General features: G+C 32.7%; 1 protein-coding gene and 1 long non-coding RNA gene across 2 annotated transcripts; both read left to right on the plus strand.

Annotated features, from left to right (window-relative positions):
- The first annotated feature begins 6,755 nt into the window (after window positions 1-6,755).
- On the plus strand, window positions 6,756-13,330 carry LOC111699572 (beta-1,3-galactosyltransferase 4). The gene is made up of 6 exons (XM_023470274.1): window positions 6,756-6,827; window positions 8,149-8,359; window positions 10,233-10,301; window positions 11,187-11,253; window positions 12,190-12,313; window positions 13,207-13,330. Exons 1-6 carry the CDS (start codon window positions 6,772-6,774, stop codon window positions 13,328-13,330), a joined length of 651 nt encoding a protein of 216 aa, XP_023326042.1. The 5' UTR covers window positions 6,756-6,771.
- A 1,700-nt stretch (window positions 13,331-15,030) lies between these two features.
- On the plus strand, window positions 15,031-19,685 carry LOC111699567 (uncharacterized). The gene is made up of 3 exons (XR_002764778.1): window positions 15,031-15,094; window positions 16,328-16,391; window positions 17,773-19,685. It is a non-coding gene; the product is annotated as an uncharacterized LOC111699567 (long non-coding RNA).
- The last annotated feature ends 327 nt before the right edge of the window (window positions 19,686-20,012 follow it).

Genomic DNA, 20,012 nt, shown 5'->3' on the forward strand with positions numbered 1-20,012 from the left:
TATGCTTACAGATAAATCAGATAAATCATTCCACAAGCAGACTAAGCTGTCTTTTTTAAATCATAATACTTTAAACCAAAGCAGTTTGCTCTGAATGAATGTTGGAAATACAGTGTACATGATTGAAGGCTAACTATAATATAAATTTGAAAAACGTTGTTTTTTCATTCCCGATTCTTCCGATATATCTTCCGTGCTTTTACCTTTTATGAAGCTGTCAAGTTCCAAATTAAAGTATGAAGCAATATTTTTTTTTTATCTTTAAAGTTTTTGGTTGAAAAATAAGTATTTCAAGACGACCTTAACGTGCCTTTCTCACATGTTCTTAAAGGGACTGTAAGCTCAATGTCAAGTGATCCTCCATGCAAATATGGCAATGTCCGATTCACAACGGTACCATTTATAGCGCTGTTTAAATGTAAATTAGATATCCATGTTTAAAATTTAGAAAACTGATTATTTTCAATTCTGGATTCTCTGCAAAACGGGACTGCAGAAAAACACATCGGAATTATAAGAATTAAACACTTTTAAACCTAGAAAAAAAGAACAGTCTCCATATTATTGATCAGATAAAGGTTTCAAGAGTAACGTTGTGAATCGAGCATTGTCAACTTTGCTTTGAAAGCACGGGCAGCCCTAGTACATATGAATTTCCGAGCCGGGTCAATTTTTCCGGTCCAAGTTTGTACTGCACATAGCTCTATTGACAGGATCACTTAAAGTTACGCTTACATTCTCTTTAAAATAATTACGCTTATAATCTTTTCTCTTTTAAATGTTATCTTTGTATAATTCTGTTTCTAGTATGGGAGGGACAGCGACAACAATTTCTCGTCCGAGCCACATTCTACTCATTTTCTCGTCCGAGCCACCTCGAAATCCTCGTCCTTTGATTACTATTTGTTTTAAAGTTGTAATTCTTGAAGATAAAAATATTTTATGAAAATATGTCCACGTTAGGGCATAAGATATGGATAGACTATTGTATTGCAATGATTACATCAAGTTGGAATCTTTAAAGCCATGAGAATGATGTTAAACTTTAATAAGGTAAAACTTCAATCGCTTTTGCCTCCATATTGGCTAACCTTCGCGATATAAAATAGATAGCAAAATATTTGGCACACCTCTGCCTATCATTTTCCACATGGAACCACCCGGGAAAATTCTATGGTTTTCACTATAATTAATTCGGAATTATGTGCGGCATTCTACACAAGAAATATCTGAAAATGCGTGTAGGAAAAGTGATTATTTTTAAGAACATTAAACTCGCAATCTTTATTTAAATTGATTTTTTTTCGATTTAAAAAATTTCAATATTTCATTTATGCCCTAACGTGGCCTGATTCTTAAAAAATAGGCTTATCTTGGAGGATCAGACACTTAAAAAAAATAATATTAGAAAAACGAAGATTTCGAGGTGGCTCGGAGGATAAAATGAGGAGAATGTGGCTCGGACTTAAAATTGTAATGTCTGTCCGTCCTCCCCTCATGTAAGTAATAAAAAAGTAATAAAGTGATAAAAATGTTTTCTGCCTTTAAATGTAGATATTAATGCACAACAATAAAAACAATAGAATTATTTCAAAATGATAATAAAAATGGGTGATTTATTTAGTAATGATGATACTAATAATAAAACCAGCAATACAAAAACATGAAACAAAAGAACCTGAACGTTATTTACGATAACGTCAACTTTATGCGACATTACTGCTACTAATTTGTGGCCTCGTAGCTCCTCTGGTACAGGGCGTCCCAATAAACATGGGAATTTATTGACTACTTTTTTATCGTCTTCGAGCCATGCTGCATTTTTCATAAACACAATTATTGCAGTTTTCCAGTTTTAACATCTAATATTGAGAACCTCTGGTCTTGAGATTTTCAAAAATTTTCAGATACAAGAAAATAGACCACTTTAAGCTCATCAGACGTACTTTGGCCTCTTTTTTTACTTTCTTCACCTTGCATTAAATATCAAAAATCAAAGACGACTTTCTCAATTACCATGTTTATCTGGTACAAAACAATATTATTCTTCTCAATATCACTTAAAAAAGAAGAGTGAAAGCATGTATACTTTAGATTGATATGTGTATCAGTTTATAATCAGAAATATTAAAAATGAAAATAATAATAATAATAATAATTACAATAATACTAATACTAATAAAAACAATAATAATAATAAACATAATTAGATAGGTTTAGATAATATCTACATTATTGTTGGAGTAAAAACTATATGTTTAAAAAACGCTTGTCATCCCGGACCAATTTCATATGATTTGGAAAGGTGAAATCATAAAAAAAATTGTGAAAAATTGTAAAATTGTCATCGTGCGTTTAAGGATGTGAAGGATCGGGATTATGATCAGTCATGCGAGGAAAATCAAACAGATCCAGACCAGTTTAAAGAGACTGTATACAGATCCAGACCAGTTTAAGGAGACTTATACAGATCCAGACCAGTTTAAAGAGACTTTATACAGATCCAGACCAGTTTAAAGAGACTTTATACAGATCCAGACCAGTTTAAAGAGACAGTATACAGATCCAGACCAGTTTAAAGAGACTGTATACAGATACAGAGCAGTTTGAAGGGACTTAATACAGATATAGACCAGTTTGAAGGGACTTAATACAGATATAAAGCAGTTTGAAGGGACTTAATACAGATATAGGGCAGTTTGATGGGACTTAATACAGATATAGAGCAGTTTGAAGTGACTTAATTAATCGATATATAAATTTGGCTTGTCTGTCTGTTTGTTTGTTTGTATCCAATAAACGTCAAAACGGCTGAACCGATCGGGCCCAAATTTTTTGTGGGACACAAAGAGAACATGTTCACAATTAAGTTAGAAGATGGGCACGAAGCGCCCTCTAAGGCTAGTACAGATATAAAGCAGTTTGAAGGGACTTAATACAGATATAAAGCAGTCTGAAGGGCCTTAATACAGATATAGAGCAGTTTGAAAGGACTTAATACAGATATAGGGCAGTTTGAAAGGACTTTGTACAGTTCCAGACCAGTTTAAAGGGACTTCATACAGAATACAGATATAGGACAGTTTGAAGGAATACCATACAGATCCAGACCAGTTTAAACCATCTCTAGAACCATATACATATAATCTATGGTTTACTAGAACTATATTTACTCTATGGTTTAACATAAACCCTCTCTAGAACTATGTATGTTTAAACTTATAAATTTAATGGTAAGATTGCAAGAAACTTTTTTTCATGATTTAAGAATTGTGAAATGCAAATATTTTCTTAAGAACTTTATAAAATGTATAAAATGTAAACTTTAATTCTGCAAAATGATATTATATATAATATCTTTATAATATAATTCTTTCAAGTAGGAAAAAAATTGTAAGGATGAATATTTATGAAATACAGAAGAGGAAAACGCTTTAATTGATCTGCAAAAAAACCTTTAAATTACCTGTTTTGAGCCAAAAATATGCTAGGTTATTGTGTCAAATTTTAGTAATTCTTTAAACCTTTTTTACTTAGAACTAGAAAAGGAATGGTTAATACAAATACAAATAATTAAATGTTTAAGATCATTCTTTCAAAAGTTAATGTTAAAAAAATGATATTTTGACATTGTTGAACTTCAAATCTTTAGTTCATTGTCAGCCACTGACGAGTTAACACAGTGATATATCAAGTTGTGGGATGTTATAGTTTTGATCAGTTAGGTGGAACCAAGGGGGAGGGATGAACCAAGGGGGAAAAGCAATGTATTCTCGTTGACTGTAGTAGACTTTGACATCCACCATTAGCAGAGGGTGTGAACCCATTCTTGTTGACAGTAGTAGACTTTGATATCTACCATTAGCAAAAGGTGTGAACCCATTCTTGTTGAGTGGAGTATACTTTGACATCCACCATTAACAAAGGGTGTAAACCCATTCTTATTGACTGTAGTAGACTTTGACATCTACCATTAGCAAAGGGTGTGAAACCATTCTTGTTGACTGTAGTAGACTTTGACATCCACCAATAGCAAAGGGTGTGAGCCCATTCATGTTGACTGTAGTAGACTTTGACATCTACCATTAGCAAAGGGTGTGAACCCGTACTCGTTGACTGTAGTAGACTTTGACATCTACCATTAGCAAAGGGTGTGAACCCATACTCGTTGTCTGTAGTAGACTTTGACATCTACTATTAGCAAAGGGTGTGAACCCATTCTTGTTGACTGTAAAAAGGGTTGCTAGAAGATGCCATTACATTTACCTTAATCAGTTACGAAAATTGGTAGAAAAAAAGGTGAAAAATTAAACCCAATGTGCCCGAAATTTTAAATGTTTTTTTTGTGCAAAATTGTGTGTTTAATAATTAATTTCATACTGCAAAAAAAAACACCTTCAAATATGTTAAGCAACCAATCGCGATTAACCATGTGCAACAAATGCGATTTGTAATTTTACCTTTTAGTGTCTTAGTTGGGGGATTTTTAATTGAGAAATAACAACAATGCATATACTTAAAAATATTAAAAAATATATTAACTTGGCTGTTCTCTACAAACGTGAGTTGTAGATTTATGCTGCAAAGTTAAGGAACTTTAAGAGAATTAATCCCTTAATAATTTCTCACTTTTACACAGTTTAAGATTTGAAAATTGTTAATCGAATATTTTTCCGATTTTGTCTGGATAAATTTGGTTCCTTAAAGGCCTTACGGTACCTTTTAAGTGCAATGTATATAAAGCAAACAAACAATATTATGAGATATCAACTATACACGATTGAGTCGAAAAATTATTGCTTATTATAGGTTGTAATATCTGAATGATTTGTTTGGAATTAAATTGATTTGTTTACGATCCGAGTCGAATGTTGCAACTTTCTGAATTTGTATGGACGCTAAGTTCTTCGGTGTTAGTTTTTTTTTTAACAATTTTCTCCTTATATACGCAACAGATAGAAGTAAGATTAGTAGCGATCACTATCAATAGTTTTTCGCCGTAACCCTATACCCCTTTCATTTTTCACGAACACTCCTTTTAAGAACAAATCTAACTTCATCTATGTTGAAACAAAGTTAACGCTAACGAATATTCCTGATCAGTTCTGTACGGAATAACTGTACCGTAGACCTGTTCAGCATGTCACACTTACAGGGTTATACACAAAAATGATGTGACTGTAAAGACGACAGGACATTTTGATTACATCAAGTCTTCTGTCTGGAATATATAGTTTTTCAATGGCTTATTCAATGATTAAATTATTTTATAAGTGGAGGGAGTCATAAGGATAAGAATGAATGCGTGAAATTGCGTACACTGCACAGCAATGTCTGAAGACTTATCCTCTGTACAGTCATATCTGAAGTCGCATCCTCTGTACACTGCACACGTACACTGTACACTGTACACTGTACACTGTACACTGTACATTGTACACTGTACACTGTACACTGTACACTGTACACTGCACACTGTACACTGTACACTGTACACTGTACACTGTACACTGTACGCTGTACACTGTACACTGTACACTGTACAGTCATCTCTGAAGTCTCATCCTCTGTAGGTCATCCTAGACTAACCAGAGTGAGATGAATATGGTTTCTTTTATTTGAAAACATACGTGTTTTCGTCTATTATTCAACAATCTTTAAACTTACGCATATTTTTATACTATACTTTTTCATTCAAAATGTATATGCCGACAAAAAAGTATTTTAGAAAAAAGGCTAATAAATTATGTATTATGGGTCAAATTGTGTTAGATAGTCACAGCTTTCTGATCCGTTAAATTCACGTGGGGTAACCCTGCAGATCTAGGGGGGTATATTTATTAGAAAATATGTCACGACCTGAATTTCCAAATATTTATCATTCTTAACAGCTACAGAATTATATAAGTAAGGCCTTCACGAAACCAAATTGGTTCGGGAAAAAATTGAAAACCCAACTTTACAAAGAAGACGACTTTTAGATAAATCTTGTGCTCTGAATATTTTTCAGAAAGAATGGATGTATTTGGATAAAAGATGGATCACTGTAGATGGTGCCGAACAAAGAAGAAAATGATTTCAAAAAAATATCTTTTTCTTTTTCTTGTCTCAATATTCTCATCATGGAAGATGTATATATTTCTCAACTACGAGGAACCATTTTCAATTAACTTAAAAACTTCTACAGAGACCAAATTGAATTAATTGGAGAGGTTGCTGAACTACATATACCACTGGTTCAAATCCTGAATGACTGATTCAAATTCTCATTGAACTTTAGCCTTGAATTGGTGATTCAATAATTTGAACCAACGATCCAGAAGGGCTTGTTCAGCCAGGGTGTCAAAAAAAAACATGAGAGTTGAGAGACGACTTTTTTGTGCTTTAAAAATTACCTCTGTGGGNGGATCATCGGTTTAATTTTTTTGCTGAAAATGGATATACATAAAATTTGCATTAAAACCAGAAAACTCTGGAATAGGAAGACGACTTTTAGACTCAAGTCATATGAACATTAGACACAGCAGTTGTGCAGTTTAAACAGACCTTCTTTATAAGTGAAATAATAACTTACAATTACATGTTTTTCTTTTTAATAACATCAAATACACTTAAATTTTGCTTTTATGTCGTCTTCCTATTCCAAAGTTTTCTGGTTCTAACCGTTTATAAATACTAACTCCAATCAAATCAATGGTTTCTTATTTTTTTTAATAATTTGACTTTACGATTAAACTGAAAATGTTGAGATAGAAAGTAGAATCAGTTGAAATGTTTGATTTTTCCAACTTTGATGAAACAATTTTTCAGACAAACAAGACTTTCAGGTACAGTGTACTGTGTACAGTGGTACCTATCGAGTTGTGGAATCGGATGAAAAGGGAGTGTCATGCCGCCCAGAATCATAACGGTGCCCTTTACACCTATGTCTGATCAAGAATACAATGATTTTTTTATTTCTTTTTTTCAATTTATGGCCTCTCTATCTCTTAAAAGCTTCTCCCTCCATTGAGCTTCAGAAGCAATTGAAAAGGCAAGAAAACTGACAGTATCTTCCATTGTATTGATTAGATAAAAGTAAATACCTTGAAGACTAGAAAACTGACTGTATCTTCCATTGTATTGATTAGATAAGAGTAAATTGAAAGCTAGAAAACTGACTGTATCTTCCATTGTATTGATTAGATAAAAGTAAATACCTTGAAGACTAGAAAACTGACTGTATCTTCCATTGTATTGATTAGATAAGAGTAAATTGAAAGCTAGAAAACTGACTGTATCTTCCATTGTATTGATTAGATAAAAGTAAATACCTTGAAGACTAGAAAACTGACTGTATCTTCCATTGTATTGATTAGATAAGAGTAAATTGAAAGCTAGAAAACTGACATCTTCCATTGCANAGAATATTGAAAAAAGTTAAATGAAATAAGAAAATCTTCCAAATTTAAAAGTTTTAGAACAGATCAAAAAACGACGCTTTTGGCATCAATGGGTTAATAACTATTTCACTGTTTAAAAAGATTTCACTTGTAAATAAAGCCGTAAATAGAGCCTTTAATATAAAATTCTACCTCAGATCCGCCGATTTCACAAACTAAATCCAACTAAAAAATGAAAGAATTCCAAATTATTAATTAAAATATTTTAACAATTTTAACCAATTTGACTTTATGTGGAAAAATTTGATCAATCGTTCTAACCTGGTAGTGAGACCAGATGACCAAGGATACTGCACAGAATTTAGTGCAAACTGGTTTAAAGTTGTAAACAAACAGTAAATAAACAAACAGAATATGTAAAAAATATTGAGAATATTATTATTCAGAACCAAATCACGAATTTAATCAAGCTATTTATGGGATTGCTCTAAATTTACAAAGTTCGCTAAGGGACTGTTCTCAATTTACAAACCGCGTTCCAACAACATTTAACAAATTATTGAGAACCATTAAATAAATTACACAACATATATCTCCTGGTTTATATCTAGGTGTATAGATAGATTATGAAGATATATTACTTGAACCTGTACTAGAGAAGGATGAAACATATCTCCTTGTATCTAGGTGTATAGATAGATATGAAAATATATTGCTTGAACCTGTACTAGAGAAGGATGAAATATATCTCCTGGTTTATATCTAGGTGTATAGATAGATATGAAGATATATTACTTGAACCTGACCTGGAGAAGGATGAAATATATCTCCTGGTCCTGGTTCTATCAGCTCCAACCCACTGGGAGGAGAGAAGGAGAGCTAGGAGTGTATCCTGGTACCCGGAGAATACTCCGGAGTACAGAGGAATAGTCAAACATGTCTTTATCTTGGGTACAGTACAGGACCCAACTGTACAGGTACAGTACACATGTTTACTGTAAAGTAAAAGATACAACTTTACAGGTGAAGTACATGTTTATTGTACAATACAACTTAACTGTGTAGGTACAGTTAATATGTTTATCAGAACAGGATCCAACTTAGCTACAGTACATGTTTATTGTACATTACAGGACAGAAACTGTAGGTAAAGTACACGATTTTTGTACAGTACAGAACCTAACTGTACAGGTACAGTACTTATCTTTATTGTACAGTACAGCACCCAACTACAAAAGTACAGTACATGTACTATTTTCTTAGAGGAAATTTGTCCCAAGTCCCTAGAAAAAGATGCAATTAAGCAATAATCAAACCATTAGATGTCATTCTGATTATATTAGCCAATATAATATTTATATAATGCTATATATATGTATATATATGTATATATTATAATGCTATATATATATATATATGTATATATCATCATGCTATATATTTATATAATGATGTATATATATATATAAAGCATTATTATATGTTATTAATAGGACAATCCCTTCAGATACTTTTAGTTATTTATACAGGGATACAGGGATACAGGGATACAGGGTACAGAGATACAGGGATACAGGGATACAAGGATACAGGGATACAACAGGGATACAGGGATACAGGGATACAAGGATACAGGGTACAGAGATACAGGGATACAGGGATACAGGGATACAGGGATACACGGATACAGGGATACAAGGATACAGGGATACAACAGAAATACAGGGATACAGAGATACAGAGATACAGGGATACAGGATACAGGGATACAGGGATACAGAGATACAGGGATACAGGGATACACGGATACAGGGATACAGGGATACATGGATACAGGGATACAGGGATACAGGGATACAGGGATACAGGGATACAGAGATACAGAGATACAGGGATACAGGATACAGGGATACAGGGATACAGAGATACAGGGATACAGGGAAGCAGGGATACAGGGATACAAGGATACAGGGATACAGGGATACAGATATACAGAGAGACAGGGATACAGGAATACAGGTATACAGGGATACAGGGATGCAGGGATACAGGGATACAGGGATACAGGGATACAGGGATACAGGGATACAGAGATACAAGGATACAAGGATACAGGGATACACGGATACACGGATACAGGGATTCAGAGATACAGGGATACAGGGAAGCAGGGATACAGGGATACAACTCTCAACATAAGTTCTTTGGTAATTTCTATGTAGATTCAGTTTTGGAATAGAAAATCACGAAAAAAAAAATTCTGTCTTGTATTTTTTCTACATTGTTTGGTATGAATTGGAAAAAATTAATTATTTCGAATTTCTGATCTTATAAGGAGTAGATGAAAAAAATATCTTTTCCCTCAATTTCTTTGATTCAGTGAAATGGAAACCAACAGAAATGTATAGTGGGTTATTAGCTTGATATTTACATAAGCTGGTATCGTGCTGAAATATCCTGGACTAAGTCAAAAATCCAGCATTAATTGGTAACTCAAGGCATAAATTTTTATCAATTTTTTTCTTCTTTTCCTTCAAAACTGTAAAATGGGGTTTCAAAAACACAATATAAACAAAAATAGATTCAAGAAGTTTTTTTTCTAATTCCTGGGCTTCCTCAAAATTTTCTTAATTTAGATACAATGCTATTTTAACCATAAAATCCAGTGGGCCCGATGAAATAATTTGATAAAAACAGATTTGTATTCCCATGTGTTTCATTCAACTTATAAAATTTTAGAGGTGGTCGTAACACGAGGTCAAAATCGCTTCCGGGGAGGTGTGATCTGTATATCTGTATATCTGTATCTGTATATCTGTATATCTGTATATCTGTATATCTGTATATCAGGCTGGTTTGGAAGAGGAGAGTTCAAAGTATGGAGATATTCTTCAAGTTTCAGTTCCTGACAGATACAGGGTGATTCACATCTTAATTTTTGTTAATTTCTAGATACTTTTCCTGAGTTCTAGAGTTCTTAGATCTCTAACTTTTATAGGCAGGTTGGGTTGGTTTTATAGGCAGGTTGGGTTGGTTTTATAGGCAGGTTGGGTTGGTTTTATAGGCAGGTTGGGTTGGGTTTATAGGCAGGTTGGGTTGGTTTTATAGGCAGGTTGGGTTGGTTTTATAGGCAGGTTGGGTTGGTTTTATAGGCAGGTTATTGGTTTAAAGGCAGGTTGGGTTGGTTTAAAGGCAGGTTGGGTTGGTTTAAAGGCAGGTTGGGTTGGTTTTTAGGTAGGTTGGGTTGGTTTATAGGCAGGTTGGGTTGGTTTATAGGCAGGTTGGGTTGGTTTTTAAGTAACTTTTTGTGCCGGATACTCAGCATCCCGATCGTTTGATCACGATATCCACACTGGGTACAATTACAATTCAACTTTCCATGGACTAAAGGAATTTAGTTTTTGCCAAAAACTTAAATTTTCTAATCCCTATATCTTTGAAACCTGACGATGTAAACCATTGATATCTCAAACCTAGACCCTTTTTACTCGCAGAATTAATAGTTTGAGATATCAAAGGTCTACGAATTCGGGTTGCAAATATAAAGGGATTAGCAAATCAGAGTTTGTGACAAAGACTCAATTCCTTTTCAGCAATAAAAGAGAATATCTACAGGCCGGGTACGTGTACCATGTAAACATAGGAATTGGAACCGTAACTTATTTCTTATGTTTATTGGAAGACAATGATTTAAAAGATACCATTTGTATTCAAACATGGCCCTCTCAACATGAAGGTTTACTTGGAATTACAAGAACAATGTCTTTAAGAAATCAGAAACAAGTGAATCACATGATAATTCAGAACCTAGCGTATAAATCTATATCAGGATTTCTCTGGGTCGCTGATAATTACTCACCTAGATATATAGGTAAAATTTTGTACAGTAAGATCCATCAGACTGGAAAATAGGAAGACGACATTTTGCAATTTTATGAGTATTTGATATTGTTGTAAAGGAAAAGGTTTTATAAACAGTGTACACAACAAATTTGCTGTGTTTTGTGTATATTGGGCTGTGTAATGACATCACTAAGTCTTACAGTCCTAATCCACAATCATTTGATCGTAATCATAATTAGTGTATAATTGAACAAGATACGTTTGAACTAGTTAATATTGATATACTTGAATAATTTTGAGTGGATCTTGATGTTAATATGGGAATATATATCTTAAATTTAGTTGATATTAATATACTTGATTATGAATATTATTTAGTAGATCTTGATGTTAATATGGGCATATATACCTTTAATTTAGTGGATCTTGATGTTAATACGGGAATATATACCTTTAATTTAGTAGATATTAATATACTTGATCATGAATATTATTTAGTGGATCTTGATGTTAATACGGGAATATATACCTTTAATTTAGTTGATATTAATATACTTGATCATGAATATTATTTAGTGGATCTTTATGTACGGGAATATATACCTTTAATTTAGTTGATATTAATATACTTGATCATGAATATTATTTAGTGGATCTTTATGTTAATACGGGAATGTATACCTTTAATTTAGTTGATATTAATATACTTGATCATGAATACTATTAAGTGGATCTTGATGTTAATATGGGAATATATACCTTCAATTTAGTTGATATTAATATACTTGATCATGAATACTATTTAGTGGATCTTGATGTTAATACGGGAATATATATCTGTAATTATAGTTCATATTAATATACTTGATCATGATTATTATTCAGTGGATCTTGATGTTAATACGGGAATATATATCTTTAATTATAGTTCATATTGATATACTTGATCATAAATACATTTTAGTGAAGATTGATGATGATTTGGAAATAGATACCTGGAAGCTAGTAAATATTCTTGAGGAAAAATATCCTAGAAATACTATCCCGGATCCTAATATCATTCATTGCACTGTTTTCAGAAATTTCAGGTGACAATCTGAGGGATGGGTTTCGCTTTAAGGTCCGTTGTTACACTTCCAAGGTTTTTGTTTTTGCTTAAAATGTGCTCTTGTAGATGTTTATTACACAGCAAAATGAAATTCGATTTTCTATATGTTTGCTTTATATTAATATGCAACATTTTTACTCTAACCAAAGATATTTTACTTAACCATTTTTCGAAATGATTTATCAAAACTATTCTGTATAATGTTTGGCATAATGGATCTAATAAAGCAAACTAACAATCAAGCATAATATGTAAAAATAGGTTTCACATCTCAGATTCTTGTGGAGACTAAGATTCAATATCCATGAATGTTTAAAAACGGACAACCTTATAACGATCACCATTATTAGTTACAATTACTTTTCATATATTTAGTGCTTTATCTTTTACTTTATTATATATTTATTTATACTTTTTCTATTAGTTTACTAAACTGGGACCCATACAGCTTTGTTTACATGTCCATATGTTTACTTGTTTGCGGTTCATTTGTTTACTTGTTTACATGTCCATATGTTTACTTGTTTACATGTACATATGTTTACTTGTTTGCATGTTCATATGTTTACTTGTTTACATGTTCATATGTTTACTTGCTTACATATTCATATGTTTACTTGTTTACATGTTCATATGTTTACTTGTTTGCATGTTCATATGTTTACTTGTTTACATGTTCATATGTTTACTTGTTTACATTTTCAAATGTTTACTTGTTTATATGTTCATATGTTTACTTGTTTACATGTTAATATGTTTACTTGTTTACATGTCCATATGTTTACTTGTTTAAATGTTCATATGTTTACTTGTTTACATGTTCATATGTTTACTTGTTTACATGTTCATATGTTTACTTGTTTACATGTTTAGGCCTGAACGCAGAAAAGATTCTTTGAACAAGAAATGGTCAGTTTCTACAGCAGAATATCCAAGGAAGAAAAAACTAAAGAAATTTGTCATTTTGTTTTGCACTATAAAGGGAGTGACTGACTAGGTATGGTAGACTAATTTGTTGTTACGGAATATATCTTTTATAAAAATCAACGATGAAATCAATGGTAGAATCAATTACTTCTTTATAATCCTTATATTGTATTCTTTATTCTTTATGAATGTGTTCGCAGATTTCTTCAAATTTCTTCTAATGTTGGCTTGCAACAAAATTGCAGGAAATTTACGGGACACCTGTTTTCGATGATATAAGTTAATTTCAGTTTCTCAACCTGTTCATAAAGAAAACCTAAAATTGTTTTATAGAGGCATCAAATGCATCATAATAATTTTGTCAATAATAATACTGCATTCTCATTCAGTTTAACTATACAATACCAAGCCAGTCACTCCCTTTAAGATAACCCTACCCGACAGGGGAATAACTGTAGAGGGAAGGGGAACAATGGGGTACCATAACCGTAGAATAAATGTCGTCTTTACTCATCAAAGACGACATTCGCAAAAAAGACGATCAGGCATGTCGTCTTCGGTACATGAAAGAATGATCAACCCTCCATATGATGATATATATATACATAAAACATCTAATAGAAGCATTCCTATTGGTCAGACTTTCGGTAGGGAAACCCTTCATAATTCACTAGTGGGGCCTACTCAAATACTGCATATAATGTCCAAATATGACGAGTGATTTTTGTTTACGTTTGTTATATACCTTGGATATTTCAAACTATGAATATCGTAAGATCAAATAATCAAAGCTTGAAATATCAAAGGTTTACACCATCAGGTTGGGAAGATATAGGGGTAATACTATTTGAATTTTGTGGTAAGAACCCTTGACGCTTTTTCTTAAATTAGAAGTAAATACCCAGACTACTGTAACGGTTGGTTGTATGTGCTAGATGTTAAATTAGCGAGGCAAAGAATACAATTATAATTTTGAATAATTCTACAATACCCTCAGATCTGGGAGCTTTTGTATTGTGGATATCAAGATTAATGCTTTATCTTGATCTTTTGTTAAACTGCAGATCAATTTAATATTTTTTTCGATATCCGCAGTGTAAGTGTACCCTGAAGGGATAACTAAAATGTAGAGATTTTGCATGGATCCTCAAATTATAAGTGCCTGCTGGGTAAATCGAGATTATGAGTTTTCAACACATAGATTAATTAAAACACAGATATAACACTAGATGTCGTCTTTTTAAGGCTTAGGAGTTTTTTGTTCACAATAACCCTGAGGCCCCAAGGAGTGCCGCGCAGGCAGCGTTGAATTACAAGACATAGAGAGAGAGAGAGCATGCGCGTAACTCCTTTGGACTTCTGCCTCAGGGTTATTGAAAAATCACTAAATCTTGAAAAGACGACATCTCTATTTCATGCAGATCTAAGGATTAATTTAATTCCTCTTCAAGTCTCAGGTTTTACCTTTTCTGGAGAAATCAAGCGTTAATCCTCAAATTTACAAGTGTCCACACTTGATATCAATATCTAGCGTTTAAGATTAACAGTATCCACACAAAAGATTAAAAGATTTTTTTGAAGCTAACAAAACATTACAATATTAATTCAAAAGCAAATTCTGAAGGTTTTTTATCGAACCGAATATGGGTACTTTTAAACAGGGATTGAGTTAAAGTTATTTAATCCTCATCGGTCTAATCCTCTATCACTTTAAAAGTTTTCGGCTCTAATTTCAATTCTGATTTAAGATTTGATATTTTTTGTGAGTGTAGAAAGATTGGCATTGCTGCCAGTAAAACACCTTTTCATTTCGTTGATGATATTTTCGTTACAGGTAAAATACTTTCTTTTATTTCTCTTATAATTCCATACGATAAGATTTCATGCAAGTGGCAGAGAAGAAAATGATATAATTCTAGTGCTAGAGAGTAGGGTTGGGATTTGTTTAAAAAAGATCTAAGATTTCATGCAATGTAAACTTTTTTAGTATATGTGAGAGACATATTTTAAAATTTTAATAAAAAATTTCAAAAATTTCAAATTTAGAGTTTGGTTTTATAAAATATCTTTAATTTATCCAAATACGAGCGTTAGTAATTGAATCGTTGTTGCATCGTTTTTTACATCGTTTTTGCATCGTTTTTACATCGTTTTTGCATCGTTTTGCATCGTTTTTACATCGTTTTTAAATCGTTTTACATCGTTTTTACATCGTTTTTACATCGTTTTACATCGTTTTTACATCGTTTTTACATCGTTTTCATCGTTTTTACATCGTTTTTACATCGTTTTTACATCGTTTTTACATCGTTTTGCATCGTTTTTACATTGTTTTTACACCGTTTTACATCGTTTTTACATCGTTTTTACATCGTTTTGCATCGTTTTTACATCGTTGTTACATCGTTTTGCATCGTTTTTTTTGCATATTTTATTCTGTCAAGGTCAACACTCTACATAGTGCAGGAGTAGAAAATGTTCAGAATAAAAAAATAAAAAATTAAAAACACATAATGTCAACTTTGACCCAGAAAGAAAATTATGGACCAAACACGACTTAAACCACTCCTGTATGCCGAGTTCATTAGCACCTGATCCAATTAGGGTTCAGTCATGTGTTTGTTGTCTATTCTGAACCAATAGTATGGCGGTAACATCTATGCTTCTATCTATCACATTATCCAATCAGAGATAAGAATCCTTCAATCGGCGCTATCACTAAATGGAAATATTTACTTCTACTGATACTATGGTGAAACACGAACAAACTGAAGACTTCACTCTTGCAATAGGATGGGGGGGGGGGGGTAGTTGAAATTCAAATATTTACCTTTTTTCTTAAATATCATCGAGTGTAAAGGAATTGATTCTTCGCCACAAACTCAAATTTTCTAATTCCTATATCTTAGCAACAAGATGGTGTAAACCTTAGATATTTTACACTTAAATTATTAGATCTAGTGGACTTATAGGTCGAAATTTCTAAGATCTACGCTATTGGGTTGCATTGATAAAGGGATTGAAAAAAAATTAGCGTATGTGGCAAAGACTCAACTCCTTTGTTTAGGTCTTGCACGAGAAAAGGTTCCAGGATCCAAAGTAGAATTCCTTATTTCCGGAACATTCTGGAGGTACATGGTATCTATTTATATACACTATACAGTTGTAAACTCTGTTTGCTTGTTTGTCCGATTATAGCTCAGGAATCCAAGGACCGATTTTTTTCACATTTTTATTAGGGAAATCGGTAAAGCCATGGACGGAAATGTTATTAGGTTTGTTTTAAGATTCTAAATTGAGTGGGTTGACTTTATCGAGAAAAATAATTAAAATCCTAATTAATGACACATTTTTCACTTTTCTCGTGCTTCTTGTTGGTAGATGAAAAGCATAAAAAAGAAAACTCTGTAAGTTTAAAGATTGAAGAAATCAAACCCATCTTGCCCTGAGCTGGGAACTTTAGAATGGCATGGATATCGAGATCAATGATTGATCCTCTCTTTTTTCTTAATCTCTAGACTAACCTAATCTTTTACTTGTATCCTGAAAAGTGTATAAAATTCAACCAATCAGAGTCTCGTATATGAAGCCGGGAAATTTGAAATTTGGCGCGGCGCCATTATTATTACTATACAGAAACGGGAATGACTGTCTGATTTTGAAAAACCGGGTTTTGATTTTTCTATACTTCATTCAAAAAAGATTGGATTAAGCAAGAAATTAAAAGTGTCCACATTAGATCTTCGGATTGAGAAGTCGGGATAAAAGCATAGAGAATAGAATATATATTAGAGGGGAATTTAGCGAATCTCTCGGTATGAATTTTTTCAGTCCCTTTCAGCCTGAAAGGGAGTTCAAAGTGAAAATGATGTTAAAGGCCCAAAAGGTTATATAGCATAAATATGCTAATTAAATTCCCCTCTAATATATATTCTATTCTCTTTGGATAAAAGTTATCTCATTCTTAAGTTTCCAGCTCAGGTAAGTTCAGGGTAAAGGTCGGGCTACATGTATTTTGGAAAAGTTCAAAAACAAGGAAACAAATCCATAGCAGCAGGGGGATGCAGATTACGTATACATCATACACATATAAATATACAAATACATATATATATACATATACATATACAAATACATATACATATACATAAACATATACATATACATATACATATACAAATTTTTCATCTAGATCTAGACAACTTTTAAATTGCAGTTTTTTCTAGCGTAAGTTTGAATTGAGTTTTTTTTCAAAATACTTCTCAGTTTTGCGTGCGCACATTTCTGTTTGAAGTGCAGTGTTATGGTTTAAGTCATATCAGTTTGTTCAAAATGCGCAATAGTATTTTTAAAAAATCCACAATAATGCTGCTATAGAATGTTAAAAATAAACATTGTACCAGCAATTAAATTTCTAAATTTTCAATAGTAAATGTCTCCAGTTTATCTTTGCATGGAGGGTCACTTGAAATTACGGTTATAGTTCCTTTACTAATTTATTTTATCGATTAGGTGGTTGTGGAACTATGTATTATCCCCCTGCTCCTTCTTCAATCTTATCCATCTTCACCTACTCCAGGAGGTAGCAGATACTCCTGATAATAAACCTTTTAAGGTATTCTCCTGTATTGCACTGGAGTACTTTGGAGGTTTATACTACTGTTAGTTAACCCTTGAGTACTTTAGAGGTTTATACTACTGTTAGTTAACCCTGGAGTACTTTGGAGGTTTATACTACTGTTAGTTAACCCTGGAGTACTTTAGAGGTTTTTACTACTGTTAGTTAACCCAGGAGTACTTTGAAGGTTTATACTACTGTTAATAAACCATGGAGTACTTTGAAGGTTTATGCTAGTGTTAGTTAACCCTGGAGTACTTTGGAGGTCTTTACTTCTGTTAGTTAACCCTGGAGTACTTTGGAGGTTTATACTACTATTAGTTACTACTGAAGTACTTTGGAGGTTTATACTACTGCTATTTAACCCTGGAGTACTTTGGAGGTTTATACTACTGTTAGGTAACCCTGGAGTACTTTCAAGGTTTATACTACTTTTACTTACCCCTGGAGTACTTTTGAAGTTTATACTACTTTTAGTTACACCTGGAGTACTTTAGAGGTTTTTACTAGTTTTAGTTACCCCTGGAGTACTTTAGAGGTTTTTACTACTGTTAGTTTACCCTGGAGTACTTTGGAGGTTCATACATACATGTAAGTTAAATCTGGAGTACTTTGGAGGTTTATACTACTGTTAGTTAACCCTGGAGTACTTTCAAGGTTTACACTACTGTTAGTTAACCCTGGAGTACTTTGGAGGTTTATACTACTGTTTGTTAACACTGGAGTACTTTGGAGGTTTATACTACTGTTAGTTCACCCTGGAGTACTTTGAAGGTTTATGCTACTGTTAGTTAACCCTGGAGTAATTTCAAGGTTTATACTACTTTTAGTAACCCCTGGAGTACTTTTGAAGTTTATACTACTTTTAGTTACACCTGGAGTACTTTAGAGGTTTTTACTACTTTTAGTTACCCCTGGAGTACTTTAGAGGTTTTTACTACTGTTAGTTTACCCTGGAGTACTTTGGAGGTTCATACATACATGTAGGTTAAACCTGGAGTACTTTGGAGGTTAATGCTACTGTTAGTCAACCCTGGAGTACTTTAGAGGTTTTTACGACTGTTAGTTAACCCAGGAGTACTTTGGAGGTTTATACTACTGTTAGTTAACCCTGGAGTAATTTGGAGGTTCATACTACTGTTAGTTAACCCTGGAGTACTTTGGAGGTTTATACTACTGTTAGTTAACCCTGGAGTAATTTGGAGGTTTATACTACTGTTAGTTAACACTGGAGTACTTTGGAGGTTTATACTACTGTTAATAAACCATGGAGTACTTTGAAGGTTCATACTAGTGTTAGTTAACCCTGGAGTACTTTGGAGGTCTTTACTACTGTTAGTTAACCCTGGAGTACTTTGGAGGTTTATACTACTATTAGTTAACACTGAAGTACTTTGGAGGTTTATACTACTGCTATTTAACCCTGGAGTACTTTGGAGGTCTTTACTACTATTAGTTAACCCTGGAGTACTTTGGAGGTTAATGCTACTGTCAGTTAACCCTGAAGTAATTGGAGATTTTCCTGTATCTGTTAACCTGGCCATGAGTGCTTGAGAATCCTTTATTGGTAATTAGAAACCTGTTGAATAGTTCCAGTTTTATTTGTTTCTTTTGCTTTTAAATTTAACTGAACATAACTAAAACTTTAAATTGTTCAAATCGAAATCAAATCAGTCATAATATACAAATCCATGAAGTTATTTAATTATTTGAATAGATTAAGAGGACAACAATTATCCCACTGGTTTCTGGGTACCACTGTATGTTGTATTGATTATGTTTTATGTTGTATCTCTTAAAGAATATATGCCTTGTGTACATTATTTAAATTATTTGATATGTGATAAATAAATTTTCATTGATCTAACATTCTTTTTACTTGTTTCAATTAAAGAACTAATATTGAATGTCTTTCTTAATATTTAACAATTATTTTTGTAGTGTTTTGATGTTGATTAATAGATAAAAATAAAATATAATATGTTTTATAAATGTTTCAATTAAAGGGAGTGGCCGGCAATGTATGGTTGTTGAACTGAGATTGCAGTATTACTGAGATTATTTTATGATTCATTTGAGACCTATTAGACGTTTTTACGGTGTATATTTACTCAGCAACGGCGCAAATTCAATA

Source organism: Eurytemora carolleeae, unplaced genomic scaffold (assembly GCF_000591075.1).
Source record: "Eurytemora carolleeae unplaced genomic scaffold, Eaff_2.0 scaffold327, whole genome shotgun sequence".
In the NCBI taxonomy this organism is placed as follows: Eukaryota; Metazoa; Arthropoda; class Copepoda; order Calanoida; family Temoridae; genus Eurytemora; species Eurytemora carolleeae.